Source organism: Epinephelus lanceolatus, chromosome 4 (genome assembly GCF_041903045.1).
Source record: "Epinephelus lanceolatus isolate andai-2023 chromosome 4, ASM4190304v1, whole genome shotgun sequence".
NCBI classification, from domain to species: Eukaryota; Metazoa; Chordata; class Actinopteri; order Perciformes; family Serranidae; genus Epinephelus; species Epinephelus lanceolatus.
This window is the reverse complement of record NC_135737.1, coordinates 34,024,138-34,037,080: the sequence shown is the minus strand read 5'-3', so window position 1 is coordinate 34,037,080 and position 12,943 is coordinate 34,024,138. Positions and strand designations below refer to the sequence as shown.

The window sequence follows — 12,943 nt, the reverse complement described above, 5'->3', positions numbered from 1 at the left end:
TGAGTTTTAGTTCAATGTCAGCAATAATGTCAGAGTACTCAACATATTTTTTAACTTTGTCAATGTTACTTTTCACCTTTCATCTTACTTTGCACTAAAAGTATATTGCTGGCCTTTAAATTCTACAGTGTCTATGTGTGAGGAGTGATTTAATAGGACTATCACTTCCACTTTTATATCATCTGATAGGCTAAGACCTAACAAACAATGAGCCAATCATGCCTCAACACTACAAACATTGTAAACACAGCTGTTATTAGAATAAAGCTCTATTGTTATGAATGGGGATGATGGTGGTGACTTTAAAATCAGGATCAAACTTTTAGGTTCTCATTTTTCTTAGTTGCTCAAGAAAGATCAAAACATGTTTTGGAACAGCCACTTCATGTTGCACAGTATGTGGTTAAAATTTTCTGTCAGGTTTTGAATGGACAGCATGCTGACTCAAGCTGCAAGTGAATGCAAATGTATCACAGGAACACTGTGAGGTTTTTTTGCTACACAGGAGTTGAAATACCCGACCAACAAACGTGGCTGAAAAGAAAAACCTCTATGGTGGAGGTAATAAAGCTCACCATTTCTGAAACCGTCGTCCTCGCTGTCATCCCCAAGGTGTTCTGAGGCAGTCAGGAAGTCTTCTTCTATGGACGAGATGGAGCGATTGGTGTCGTCATCAAGCCGCTGCCTGGCTGCTCGGCCCTGCTGAAGCTGTCGTTCCTTCCCCCACTGGAGACCAATCAGGAACTTGTTGATCTCAAAGATGATGTTGCCAGGTTGGGTGGAGCGTCTCTGCCCTGAACACTGAACCAGGCACACACCTGTACTTCTCTGCTGCTGCTGCCCGCCCTGAATGGAACATGTACAGATACCTTTTATGCATGTGCACACAGAGACACATACATACATACATACACATCATAAAGTTCTACATGCATACACCACTTGACTGTAGATACAGTCACAAAATATAAGATATATTATAAAAATCTTAAACCTTTGGACTCAGTGAATTTATGTTGCTCTCATGCCTGTTTTCTTTTCCTTTCCTTTTCTTCAATAACTCATTGAATCTGCTCATGCAAGTTTAATTGTCTGTGCAGGCTCCTCGGGCCATTTATTGATTCAAACAGTGTTTTTTTTTTTTTGTTTTGTTTTGTTTTTAATACTTGTCTGCATTGGTCTTCATAGCTTAGCGCCACTAAAGGGTGTAAGCTTCTTGTGAAGATTGATGCACTGTTAATCTTGCAGTCAAGTATTTAATACCCATAATGCGTGGTTGTGACCGTCACCCACCCTACCTGGAGACTAGCCTATCAGCCTTTATTGGAAAAACTTCCTAATATGAGTCAGAGAGGGCCGTGATACACCAAAGTGTGTCAGGGGGAAAGTAAGGAAACAAGCAAGGGGGAGGGGGCAGGTGCTTAAGTCCTGAGTTATATAGTGACAGTGCATGCGGAGAAGAAGGAGGAAAAACAAACAAATAAACAAACAAACGAAAAAAAAAAACAGGGGAGAAACAGGCAGTGTAGCTGATGTATTGTGACCTTGAGGTGGTTGTGCTCCATGCAGATTATCGAAAATAAACATATACATGTCTACTATACTGTACTGAAAAACAAAAACAAAAGAGAAGTCTATACTGAACACCAAAAATGTGAGAGTCTTGGTGGAGGGGGAAAGCCCAATTGCAGAGAAGAGTTGCCAGCGCGGTGTGGTAGGTTTGAGAAGCAAGTGGGCCCCTTTGGAGTGATCCCATCGGTTCTTTGCGATGCGTCACGGAGCTGAAGTATCGAACATGCATGTGTGTATTTGAACCCTCCCAATGTGTTTATGAAAACCATCACCAGGGTCCAGGGCCAGCCCTGCGGGGGAAGGGGGGCGGTATGGCACCCCAAGACCGCAGGAGCGCCCAGATCCCAAGACCAGGGAGCCGCAGAGGCCGCAGGACACCACCCAGGCCCAAGGACCCAGGGCAGCGAAGGCCGGCACCCCCAGAGAGCCAGAGACACACCCCAGACAGGCGGGGCAGGAGGGCCCGCCCACCCACTGCCCAACGTGGACCGCCCCCACCCCCCCCCAACCACCACCCGCCCCTGACCACCCGCCCGCCCCCACCCACGGACGCACCCAGGGACCGCCCCCAACCCAAGGAGCCAGGCGCGGAGGCCCGGCACCGCCCCCGGGGAGAGAACCAGCACCGCACCGGACGGGCCCGCACCAGGCGCCGGCCACCAGCAGACGCCGGACCGGACAGTAATGAGAGCCCACCCTGGCCCGGGCGGACGAGGGAGGCAAGGAGGCGGTGATACTGCAAGGCATATGTCCCCGGCGCATCGGGAACCAGGGGACCGCGAAGGGCCACCCGCCCGAACCCCCCAGGACGGGCCCCCACCAACACACAGGAGAGAGCGGACCGCCACGAGCAGTCAATCGCCCATCGGGACCCCATAGCAGAGGGCCCATAAACCACAGCCAGTCAGGAGGCAGAACCCCGGCAGGAACCCACAGAGTCCCCAGGGCGCCACCCGGCCCACCCGCCACAGGGCCACGGGACCCCCCAGACACCGGGAACCCAGCCACACCACCATGATGTAAATGGGCTCCCTGGCTCCAACCCTCAGCCCAGGAGGGCCGGGCCCCACTAGCCACGCCATGCGTATCTACAGTGTGTGTAAACCCACCACCCCCCCTCTTACTATGATTCTCCGATCCCTGATGGAGAAACATTAACCCTACACCATGAATGTGAATGTGAGTGCCCATAAGTGTGATGTGGTGCATTAAAATTGAGGGACATAGGAGACAGGTGGGGGCAAGGCTGATGGCTACAGCACACTGCTGTCCTGCAGCCCGTGCAGCCATAAGGCACCTGGAACCTGTTCCCATCTGTCCCCCAAGATGTAGGTGTATGTGGTGCTTTAAAATTGGAGAACAGATAAGGATGGGCCGGGGGGCAGCATGGAGGGCTACCGGACACCACTGTCCCATAGCCTGCCCCATTATGAAGCCCCCCAATCCATCCGTGGTCTGCACCTCGAAGAGTGAGTGTATGTGGTGCATTAAAACTGTGCAATGTGTGGTGAGTGAACTAAATGTGGTTTAGGAGGCCAGGCCAGTGTAGGCCCGGCTCGAGGGCTGGAGGGATGGATGGGAGGGGTTAGGAGGTGGCGCCAACCAGACCCCGGCGCCGCGAGGCCCCCAGCGCACATGGACAGCGGGCCAGGCGGGCCCCAAGGAAACCCAACAGGCCCCTACCTAACCCCGCCCCCCTGGCAACTGCAGCGTCAGGCCCCCGCAGTGGTCCCGACCTGGGCCACACCGCCCGCAGCAAATCAGCCCCCAGAAGAAGGACAAGGCGCGCCACCAGGGTGCACGGACGACGGGCCCCACCCAGCCCCCCCGAACCCCGACGCGCAGGAGCACAGACCAACCCGCAACCCCGCCAGTACCCCCCCAGACCGCCACAGACCCAAAGCCGGATCCCCAGCCCATCCGACCCGCCCCCTACCGGTGGCCGCACACCAACAGGCAGGCCCACACTGTGCAGCACCAGAACACCCCCCGCGGGCAGCACCCAGCCCCCACGCCAGGCCCCCCCCGGGGGAGGAGCCCACCCACCCCGCACCACCAGGGGTGGAAACAGCCCCCCAGGGGGGACCGGCCACACCGCCCCAGGCCCAGGGAGCACGAGGAGACCCCGCCCCGCCCAGGCACACAGGGCGAGCAGTCCAGACGCACCCGCCCCCAGGGGAAACCGCCCGGCCCCGCAATCCCCCACAGAGCCAGGGAGCAGGCCCGGATTCAAGGGGAAGAAGGTGCACCTAACACATGCTTAAGACCTTGAGTTCTGATGAACCGCTGTGGTGTATTGTGGTGAGAGAGATAGAGGGATTAGGGGTTACATCATTAACAGAGACACGTTACATATTACACAACAGTCTTTCTTAAGTTGTAATATTTATATGTACAGGTGGCATATGCTCACAGGCTGAGTGGCACTATACAGACACGTTTAGTGAGTGAATAAATGGTGACCATTTTTCTGTAAAGTATGTTAATTGGTTTCTGTGGCCAGCAGATATTTTCTCCAGCGAAATATGTTCTACAAGGAGATTCAGCCAATGGTTGATGTTGAGGGTCTGTTTATCTTTCCAGTTGACTAGGATTGTTTTCTTGGCGATGGCGAGAGCTACAAGAAGAGAGTTGCAGTGGCTGTTTGGGAGGTCAATTGTCATCAGGTCACCAATTAAGCACAGGTTGGGAGATAATGGTATCCTGCAGTCCAAAATGGAGGAGAGTTTTTGGGTGACTGTAGACCAGAAGTGCTGGACGGGTGAACATAACCAGAGTGCATGAAAGTGGCCAAAGTGGTTTTATATAATGATGTATTTGTTGAGCTTCAAAAAGTTGAATAAAAAATGTAAAATGGTTTTCATGCAAGTCATCCATTGTTGTTGGCTCGAAATGTGGTTCTATGCTGCAGAGGATGAAATGTTTTCATTGGAGTGAACGGGAAGAAAATTACTAGATAAAATGAATGAGGTTCCACCGGTGGATTTTTCCCAGCACAAAAGGTTCAAATCTAATCACACAAAATTGCTGTACAGAGGAACAGCTTGCACTCTCTGCCTCGCACTCCTGGACATCAAATTCAAAGGCTGAAAATACTTGCAAGGATTTGAAGGCATCACCGCAAACTTACCTGAGAGGGGGAGAGTGGGTGGGTTTGGCAAGTATCTGGGGCTTCTAGGCCACCGAGCAGTAGGATCTCATTTTCTTTCGGCTGGTGGACATTCAGCAATTCGACGAGCTTTGGCAGGTCTGGAGACACCGATGCCAATTTCTGTGGAGACATGCCGAGCACAGAGACAATGCTAGATGGTCAAATTCAAAAAACAAAAAGCTTTTCTTCTACGGATTTCAAAAGTGGGCCTAATGTGTTCCCTGTGGTTCCAACTCAGAGACACATGAAACTCTTCCTGTGAGAAGTCTTGAGCGATGTGGGATGCTTATTGATCGCTCACCACTGCCACCACCAGCTGCAAAAGGCTCCATATTATTTAAACAAATCAACCCTCTAATTCTGGGTAATGATTTTGAATCCATGGCAACTGAGCCAATGATTATATGATTATATGTCAAATACAGAGAGTAGGGTTACTGGGAGATGAAAAGTGGCTGGGAAATATAAAGGGCTGGAGGAGGGAAAGAATCATTCTCACCTTGATGCTTTTGTCATCTCGATAGTCCGTTTTCTGAGCGTCCAGATTTACAAAACAGATCTGAGAGGGACAAAAGGAGGACAAGACATTAAAGTGACAGTGTGAATAGGGGTGATTATGCCACAGAAGCTGAGCAGGAGTAGGGTACAAAGTGTCCCAGATGTCTGATGTGAGAGTGCTGCAAAGAAGAAGTTACTGCTTTGTCTTTCCCAATGCACAAACCCTACAAACCAGACAGAATGATAGCTTTCCTCATGACTCAACTACAGCAGCCGTCTGTTGCGCCTGAATAACCACTGTAAGACACTGTCCCTTATTGGCAGAGCCCTTTGTAGTGTCTTGTCTCTCATGGGCTGCTAACAGCGGGTGTACATCAGCAATGATTTGCTTTCCGTCTCTGTCTCTCTCTTTCCGCTTTCCTCTTCCTTTGTCTCCACTCCTTCACTGTGCTGCTGTCACACCCTCTGCCTCCTTCTCCTCCCATCTCACCCACCTTTGCCTCTGGCTGCAGGTTTTATGGTGTGTGATGGAGTCCTCTTGTCAGTGCTGGGAGTCTGGGACTGTCCGCTGGCTGCTGTTTGACTCTGCAGCGAACAGCCTCTCATCTGAGTTGGCAGAGCCAAGTTAGCCTTGTGTGGCTAAATGGATAAAGCACGTCACCAGCAGCACGTCTGTGTGCTTTGGGAGAAGTGGCATATTTGAGTCTCAGTCACGATCACATAAATTTTGCTATATGTCTAACTGAATGCTACCATGCTTGTCGTTGCTAATCAAACCTGATGTGAGTCAGTGAAGCAGTCTCAATCTTTTCAATGCGAAACACGCACAGGTGGAATCCCGCTGTCTCTCTTTTACCTCTACCACCTCCATATCTGCTCTGCCTGCTGCTATCTTCCCCCTTTTTTCCCTCTCTAGACCTGCGAAAAATATATATAGTTTCAAATAATCACATCTTGACACACATCGTTGTTTGAAATAATTTCCCTTGATCTACCTGAGGCGTGCTTCTTTCATCGAGCTAGGCTTCTAAACAGCCTCAGCGCTTGTGAGATAGCATATATTTTCCATGATTTTCATCTTTTTCTTCTTTCATCTGTGTTCTACTCAACAAGATTCATATCCAGAAAGTCATGTCAAGGTATAGACGCCACAATAGATCTAGTGTCAGTATCTGTGCATTGTGTGCTCTTTACTACTTCTTCTTTTAAAACCATGTCATGTCTGTCTGCTCTCTTGCTGCAGATTTGAAAGTGAACAAATAGGTCAATATACTCACTGGTGTAGATTTTAGGAGAAATGCAGGGGACACATCCACCTTGGTATTTAGAACATATGCATTTGTTCTCCCCAATAAAAACATAAACAGCAGTGGACTTTTGTTTTGACTTAACTGAACATTTAAACCATACATTTTTGCACAAAAATTCACCAGAATGCAGGTGAATGAAGGGTTTGACACTCAAAATTTTTTGGCAGAGGACCCTAAAGCCCCCAATTCCAATGTGTCCCCCTAAGTTGAAATGAAACCTGCACCCTTGAAAATACTAAAGAATTTATATTTCAAAATTAAACCATAATTCTGCACTTTGCATATTTCCCTTCCTTTAGAAGATAATCTGGGCGTCCTCTATGAAAGTAAGAGCTCAGATTAGGAGGGTACGATACAAGGGAGCAACAAAATGTCCTTCAGCTAAAGTGGTAATGCGGCACATTCAAAACAAGCCAATGTCCCCCTCACCTCCAACCAGTCAGTCGAGTATAAAAAATGGGATGTCAATCACAGCTGACAACGACAGAATATTTGAAAAGGTTTCCCTGTCTCACCCTGATCAAACCATACATTTTTTTCATCTCCTTTGCCCTTCATGGATGGCATGTGTCACCTATAACATTTACCTGAATACCAGAAGCTCCAACACACCAAAACAGTTTGTTCATTTGCTTGTCTGTTGTTCAGATCACTTTACCGAGTGTGATGAGGACCTTTTTGCCAGAATAGCTGTTAAATGTCAACTGCATACACACAGGACATGAGATTATTCTACATCATTTATTGAAGCCAAAGACAATAGCCTGATTTTGCCACTTGCTGACCTCAGTTGATAAAAATATGGCCTTTAAATTCTGTTTTTTAATAATTCAAGAGTTCGTACATGCTATTGTTTGTGTTTTTGACAGCACGGAATAATAATTTTGAATTTTATTTTGTTCTGTATCTGGATGCAGATATCTGCCCTTTATCTAAATGCTAATGTGCTAAAGCAAAGAATCCCCTCATGGCTTCTCTTCTACACTAGAAAGCATGAACAAGCACCAGCCTACAGAGTTCTAATTTGGTATTTAACAAAATTTTACTTTTCTATAAACACCACAAAATATAAATAAGAGGTTTGGCGCCCTTGCTCAGGAGCACCTCGGCAGTATTCGCTCGCACCAATATTGGAAATCATCCCAGAAAAAACTGCAAAGACACCTTCCCCCGCCTGCCAACACATCGCCTGCAGATAACACACAGTTTGAGGAAAAGCGAGGCGAATGATCCACGATTTTGACCTTGAGAAGGGTTGAAGTAATTTAACCCCATCAGACGGTAAGAGCCGAGAGGCAGTTGTTCTAAATTTGGGACGGCAGAGGACCGTCTAGTCATCTATGGGGCCATATGTGAGACGAGCCCAGGGACACGCTCTGATTCTATCAGACATACAAGAACGACGAGCGCTTGTGCATCAGCCTGTCTTCGAAGGACTGACCATGTAAACAATAGTTGAGAAATACAAAGAGGGCGAGAGAAAAACAAATACAGAGACAGAGAGGGTGAAAATAATAGTTCGATGTGTGTGTGGATAAATTGATACCATGGAAGTGTGGTGATACACTGAAGGGCGTGAATAGTGCTCCAGAGGAGAGAGACAGCTGGTCTTAACACTGTCAGGAGGAGTAGGGTTGACTCATCACTGATCTTTTTCGTTTAAAGTTTAGACAACTAAAGCAACACAGTTACACCTGCAATAACTGATTGTTTGACCACTTGGGGGCAGCAGAAACAAGCTGTGAACTGTTAGCCAACAGTTGCAGCAGATACAGGGCGTAATTGGAGTCATGTCTCTGTCCACTTGATAAATGTATGATAAATATTCGAACTTCTTTAACTCCTGGTTTGGTCTCCACCACACTCGAGAGAAATATCTGGCTTGTTAGCTGCTAAATGTTCCACTGTGTTCACCAGCTATAGTCACTAACTTTGTCTGTTTGCTGTGTGGTGCTCAGCAGGTAGCACATCGTTGTTCTTTAGAGCTTAATTGCCAAAACAGCTGCAACTGGAAACAACGCTCGCTATGGGAGTGATAAGACTGAACCATAACAGCTAAGTTGCAGGCTCAAAAACCAAAACGATGAACTTCAAGATATTGTAAAGCTTGCAGAGTCCTGGATACATCGTTACGAACTACACCTTTCACATAAAAGTAATCATGTGATCCACTGTAAAGTACTGATTATACTATCATTTAAGGGGACCCAGTATGCTAATTTTCAGGTTCATAGTTGTATTTTGGGTTACTACTAGAACATGTTTACATGCTTTAATGTTCAAAAAACACATTACAGTATTTTCTTCATATTGTTTGTGCTGGCACACCTGTATTCAGCCTCTGCCTGAGATGCTCTGTTTTAGCGCCTGCTCTAATTGGTCAGCATTTGCGGTTCTCAAACCAAAATCTTCACAGCCTGACATATCCCAGCAGGAATATTACACAAAATCAGGGAGAACGTTTCCTTGATGTTAGCATGTAGCTACATACATCAGTGTAAATCTGTAGTAATGCCTGCAGCATATGGCTTTATAAAGAAATTCGTCCCAAGCTGACGTCCGCTTGCATCCAAAGTAGAAAAAACATTGGAAACAGAATCTTGACCTGAGGAGCTGGCTCTCCTGTGCTGGTTGTTTTGCTTCCCCAAAGTACAAATCTGTGCATTCCTGACTGCACTGACCTGCAAACACTGCTTATGCTTGGGTGTTTTGTCCTTAGGGTGGACCAAGCTTCTGTCTCAGTGTGCTACTATTGTTGAATGCACAGGGATGTGGTGTTTGTCGAAGTTTCAGAGTTTTTCAGATTCTCCTGCAACTTAAGGAATGACAATGTTGTTTCATTTTGCTCACAGAGATTACTTTTACATACATTTACCTCATTATTTAAAACTCAGATCACATTAAAGAAAAGCATAACAGGTCCCCTTTAAGATTAAGGACTGTAGTCGGGGTCAAAGCCAAATATCCTCATTATAATTTTATTACAGCAGTACAAGATCATGATGCTTCGCTAATAATGACGCTAATAATATATATCATCTTACTATATAATGACGAAAACTCTATCTGTGTCTCTGTTCCACGTTTTTCTCCTCACTGACTTGGTCAGTCCATGTGAAATTTAGCACAGTGGTAGAGGGTCATGGGAGGATGCGAATGAAGCAATATTACATCAATTGGCCAAAAGGGGAGCACTATAGCAACCGACTGAAATTGCAAACTTTGAATGGGCATATCTCATGCCCTGTATGTCGTAGAGACATGAAACTTTGCACAGACATGCCTCTCCTCATGAGGAACAAATTTGCCTCAAGAACCCATAACTTCCGGTTATATAGATTTTCCGCCATTTTGAATTTTTTGAAAAACACTTAAAATCGATTTCTTCCTAGGACGTTTGACCGATCTGCATGAAACACGGTGAACATAATCTAAGGACCAATATCTAAAGTTCCCTCTTGGCAAAAGTTGGAAAACTTACTAAAACTGAGCTTCTATAAGGCATTGAATATTGCGGAGGGCGTGGCTCATCACATAAAGTTGTATAACATCTCAAGGGTTTCACCGATCACCACGCAACTTTGTAGGCATATGACCACACATAATCTGAGGGGACCCCTCCATTATTGACCCCATCAAACAAAATGGGGGCGCTAGAGAGCTAATTTCTTATCTAGGCCTAACCGCCCTATCGATTTTTACTAAACTTGGTAGATATGTAGAACAGGACGCCTCAAGGTGACTGGAGAAATTTAACTCTAATTGGCAACTGGGTGGCGCTATAACAACAGAAAAATGCTTAAAAATGGCTAAAATGCGACCGATTGCTGTGGCTCCCCCTGTGGCCCAATGTTTTCTTTTTTTTCTAATTTTTGGTATGACTAAGTCATGGTATGGTATGCTGTACATAATCACGGAAACTGTCAGTGTGTCATTCTGTCAGTCAGTCATTCTGTCTGTCCCACGTTTTTCTACTCACTGACGTGGTCAATCTATGTGAAACTGCACATAGGCATTGAGGATTGGCATAGGTAGAAGGTGACAAAGCTACCAATGGGTATGGACTAGTATGTATTATTTTAAGAAATTCAAACAACCAGCGCAATACACACAGCTTTACATGTGTCACCACTGGCTGAAGTAGAAATCTGGGTGTCTCTCCATATCTCCTCACTTCACTAGTTTCCCAACCCATGCAGCTCTACAGCTGTGCTCAACATCACCCATCCAACCAAAGAGAAACTCAGGGTGACTCCGACCACCTGTGCTGACGGACCGCTAAGACCAAACTGGACAGTAATAACCGTTACAGGAGGGAAATCTGGAAGCAGCCTCAGGGGCAACTGGCAGTAGAGGAATAGAGCATGTTTTAGTTTAAACATGTCTGCAAGGTAACACAGAGGGCATCTTGACTTGTCCTTAAAGGGAATTAAAACTACTATGGTTAGTTGCCTTAGTGTTTTTGTTCCCTAAACAATATAACAAGGAGGATAATTACTGCAGTTGTGTCCTTTCAATGTTATTGCTGACTATGATTAAACTTGGAGACTTCATACTTGGCCTTGAACAATCAAACACAAAGGTCTTCTTACGAACTTTTCTGGACCCTTAAATGTATTTTTGTAGTTTGTAGTTTTTGTTTGTTTTATTAAAAGATGGAGGGTTGTAGGTGTTACTGACAGACAAAATTCACATTAATTTAAGAATACCCAGCGACCAGAAATCCTCCATGTGAGGAATCTAGTGTCTTTAATACTTGCAGCATGACCAGAAGACCCAAGTGTTCTCTGTCAGCCCTCATAATGTACAGACTTTTATAACATACTAAAACTCTGACCCCAATTTACAACCAACAGCTGCATTCATAAAGGAGATTGCCCTCCATAAAACAGATTCACCAATACAGGAAACTTCCCCCCAACAGACAGAAGGACATGCCTCCAAGATACTGAAACATGCCCCCAATATAGATTCCTGTATAACTGCCACACCTTCCAATATTTTGGGAGGACAGAATGGTCCCTACCAATGTGTGAGTGAACTAATTTGCATTTGCCTCATTCTGACAGTAGTGTGCACAAATACACGGACAAAATGCTTCTCATATAAGCCCCTTTTACACTGCCAGATTTTCGGTGAATGTTGGGCCTTTTTTTTTGGCAAGCTGCAAAAGTTAAGACACTGAGCCAGATTGGCAAGTTGATTCGAGGTGCCCAATTTTCCGCCTCGTAGGGTAGACATATTGGCGGAACCTTTTTGGTTTAAAAAGAACGAGGTGCCCTTCTGCCACGGGAGGGGCTGTTGATGACTTGTGAGAGAAGCTGTTGATGATGCTGCATGTGCGACCCAATGGCAGTGGACTAACAGGAAACAGCTGATAGCAGGAATAAGCAGCTAGTAGCAAGAGGGAAACGCAAACCTGACAGACACTGTAAAGATGAGCAACTGGGGAGACAAGGAATTACGCGCCCTCCTTGCCCTCGCAAACGAAGAGGCCATTAACCACCAAATGACGGGGACGGTGAAGGACGGGCCAACTTACGAGAGAGTCGCCAAAGGACTGACCAACTGCAGCTTCCCTCCCATGTTTTGTTACTTGCTCACACCCACCACTGCCCCGAAAAAGGCACATTCTGTATGTAAGTAGGCAGGCGGCATTTCGCTGCACTCCCCGATTTTGTTTTTATACTGCAATGCTGAAAGAAGACTGATTGGGCTTTCCTGCAAATTTGCACAATTCCTATTTAAAAAGGGCTACTGATTCAGTAAGGGAAATTGCATTTTATCTTTTAATATAGGACAACTAGTATTATGTCTGATCAAAAGTGTTTTCAGGTAGTGTTAGTATTCCACCTCTAATGAAGAGCAGCGCACAGCTGCTCGAACATAGTCTCCTCCAGAGAGAGTCCCACATAGGGGTCTGAAGGGGGAACTACCATAACGTCTGGCAATAACGTCAGGCACACTATAGGCCAAGTAGATTTTTTCTCTTGAAACATTATGACTTTGTTCTTATTAAATTACAAGTTTATTTTTATAATACTGCAACTTTTCCCTAACACTTTACTTGAAGGTATCGACATAAAAGTGACATGGCCCTGTCATAACTATGACATGACACGGTCATGAACCTGTCATGAACATTATGTACATGTCATAAACGTAAAAGTGTCATTTAGTTTTGTGTAATGACAAGTTGACATTGTTTGGGTTGTCCTGATTATTGTTTGGGATGTCCTTATTATGACAACTTGACATTAACCAAAGTGACATTACCAGAAGATATCTTTGTCATAAAAACTTGACATTAACAGGAAATGCACCTCTTTTTGTGTTTATGACAAGTTGACATAATGATTATTACTGTTATGACAAACTGGTAATGTCATCCTGGTTAATGTCAAGTTGTCAT

The 12,943-nt window shown here is 45.8% G+C and overlaps 1 protein-coding gene across 2 annotated transcripts in view; it reads right to left on the bottom strand.

Annotated features, from left to right (window-relative positions):
• Nucleotides 1-12,943, bottom strand: part of sphkap (SPHK1 interactor, AKAP domain containing) — a 48,370-nt gene that overhangs the window by 16,927 nt on the left and 18,500 nt on the right. For both annotated transcript variants that reach the window (XM_033631300.2, XM_033631301.2), the window contains exons 4-6: nt 5,223-5,282; nt 4,703-4,843; nt 576-846 (exon numbers count right to left, since the gene is read on the bottom strand). In XM_033631300.2, coding sequence (XP_033487191.1) covers nt 576-846; nt 4,703-4,843; nt 5,223-5,282 — 472 coding nt within the window. The remainder of the gene's footprint in view (nt 1-575; nt 847-4,702; nt 4,844-5,222; nt 5,283-12,943) is intronic.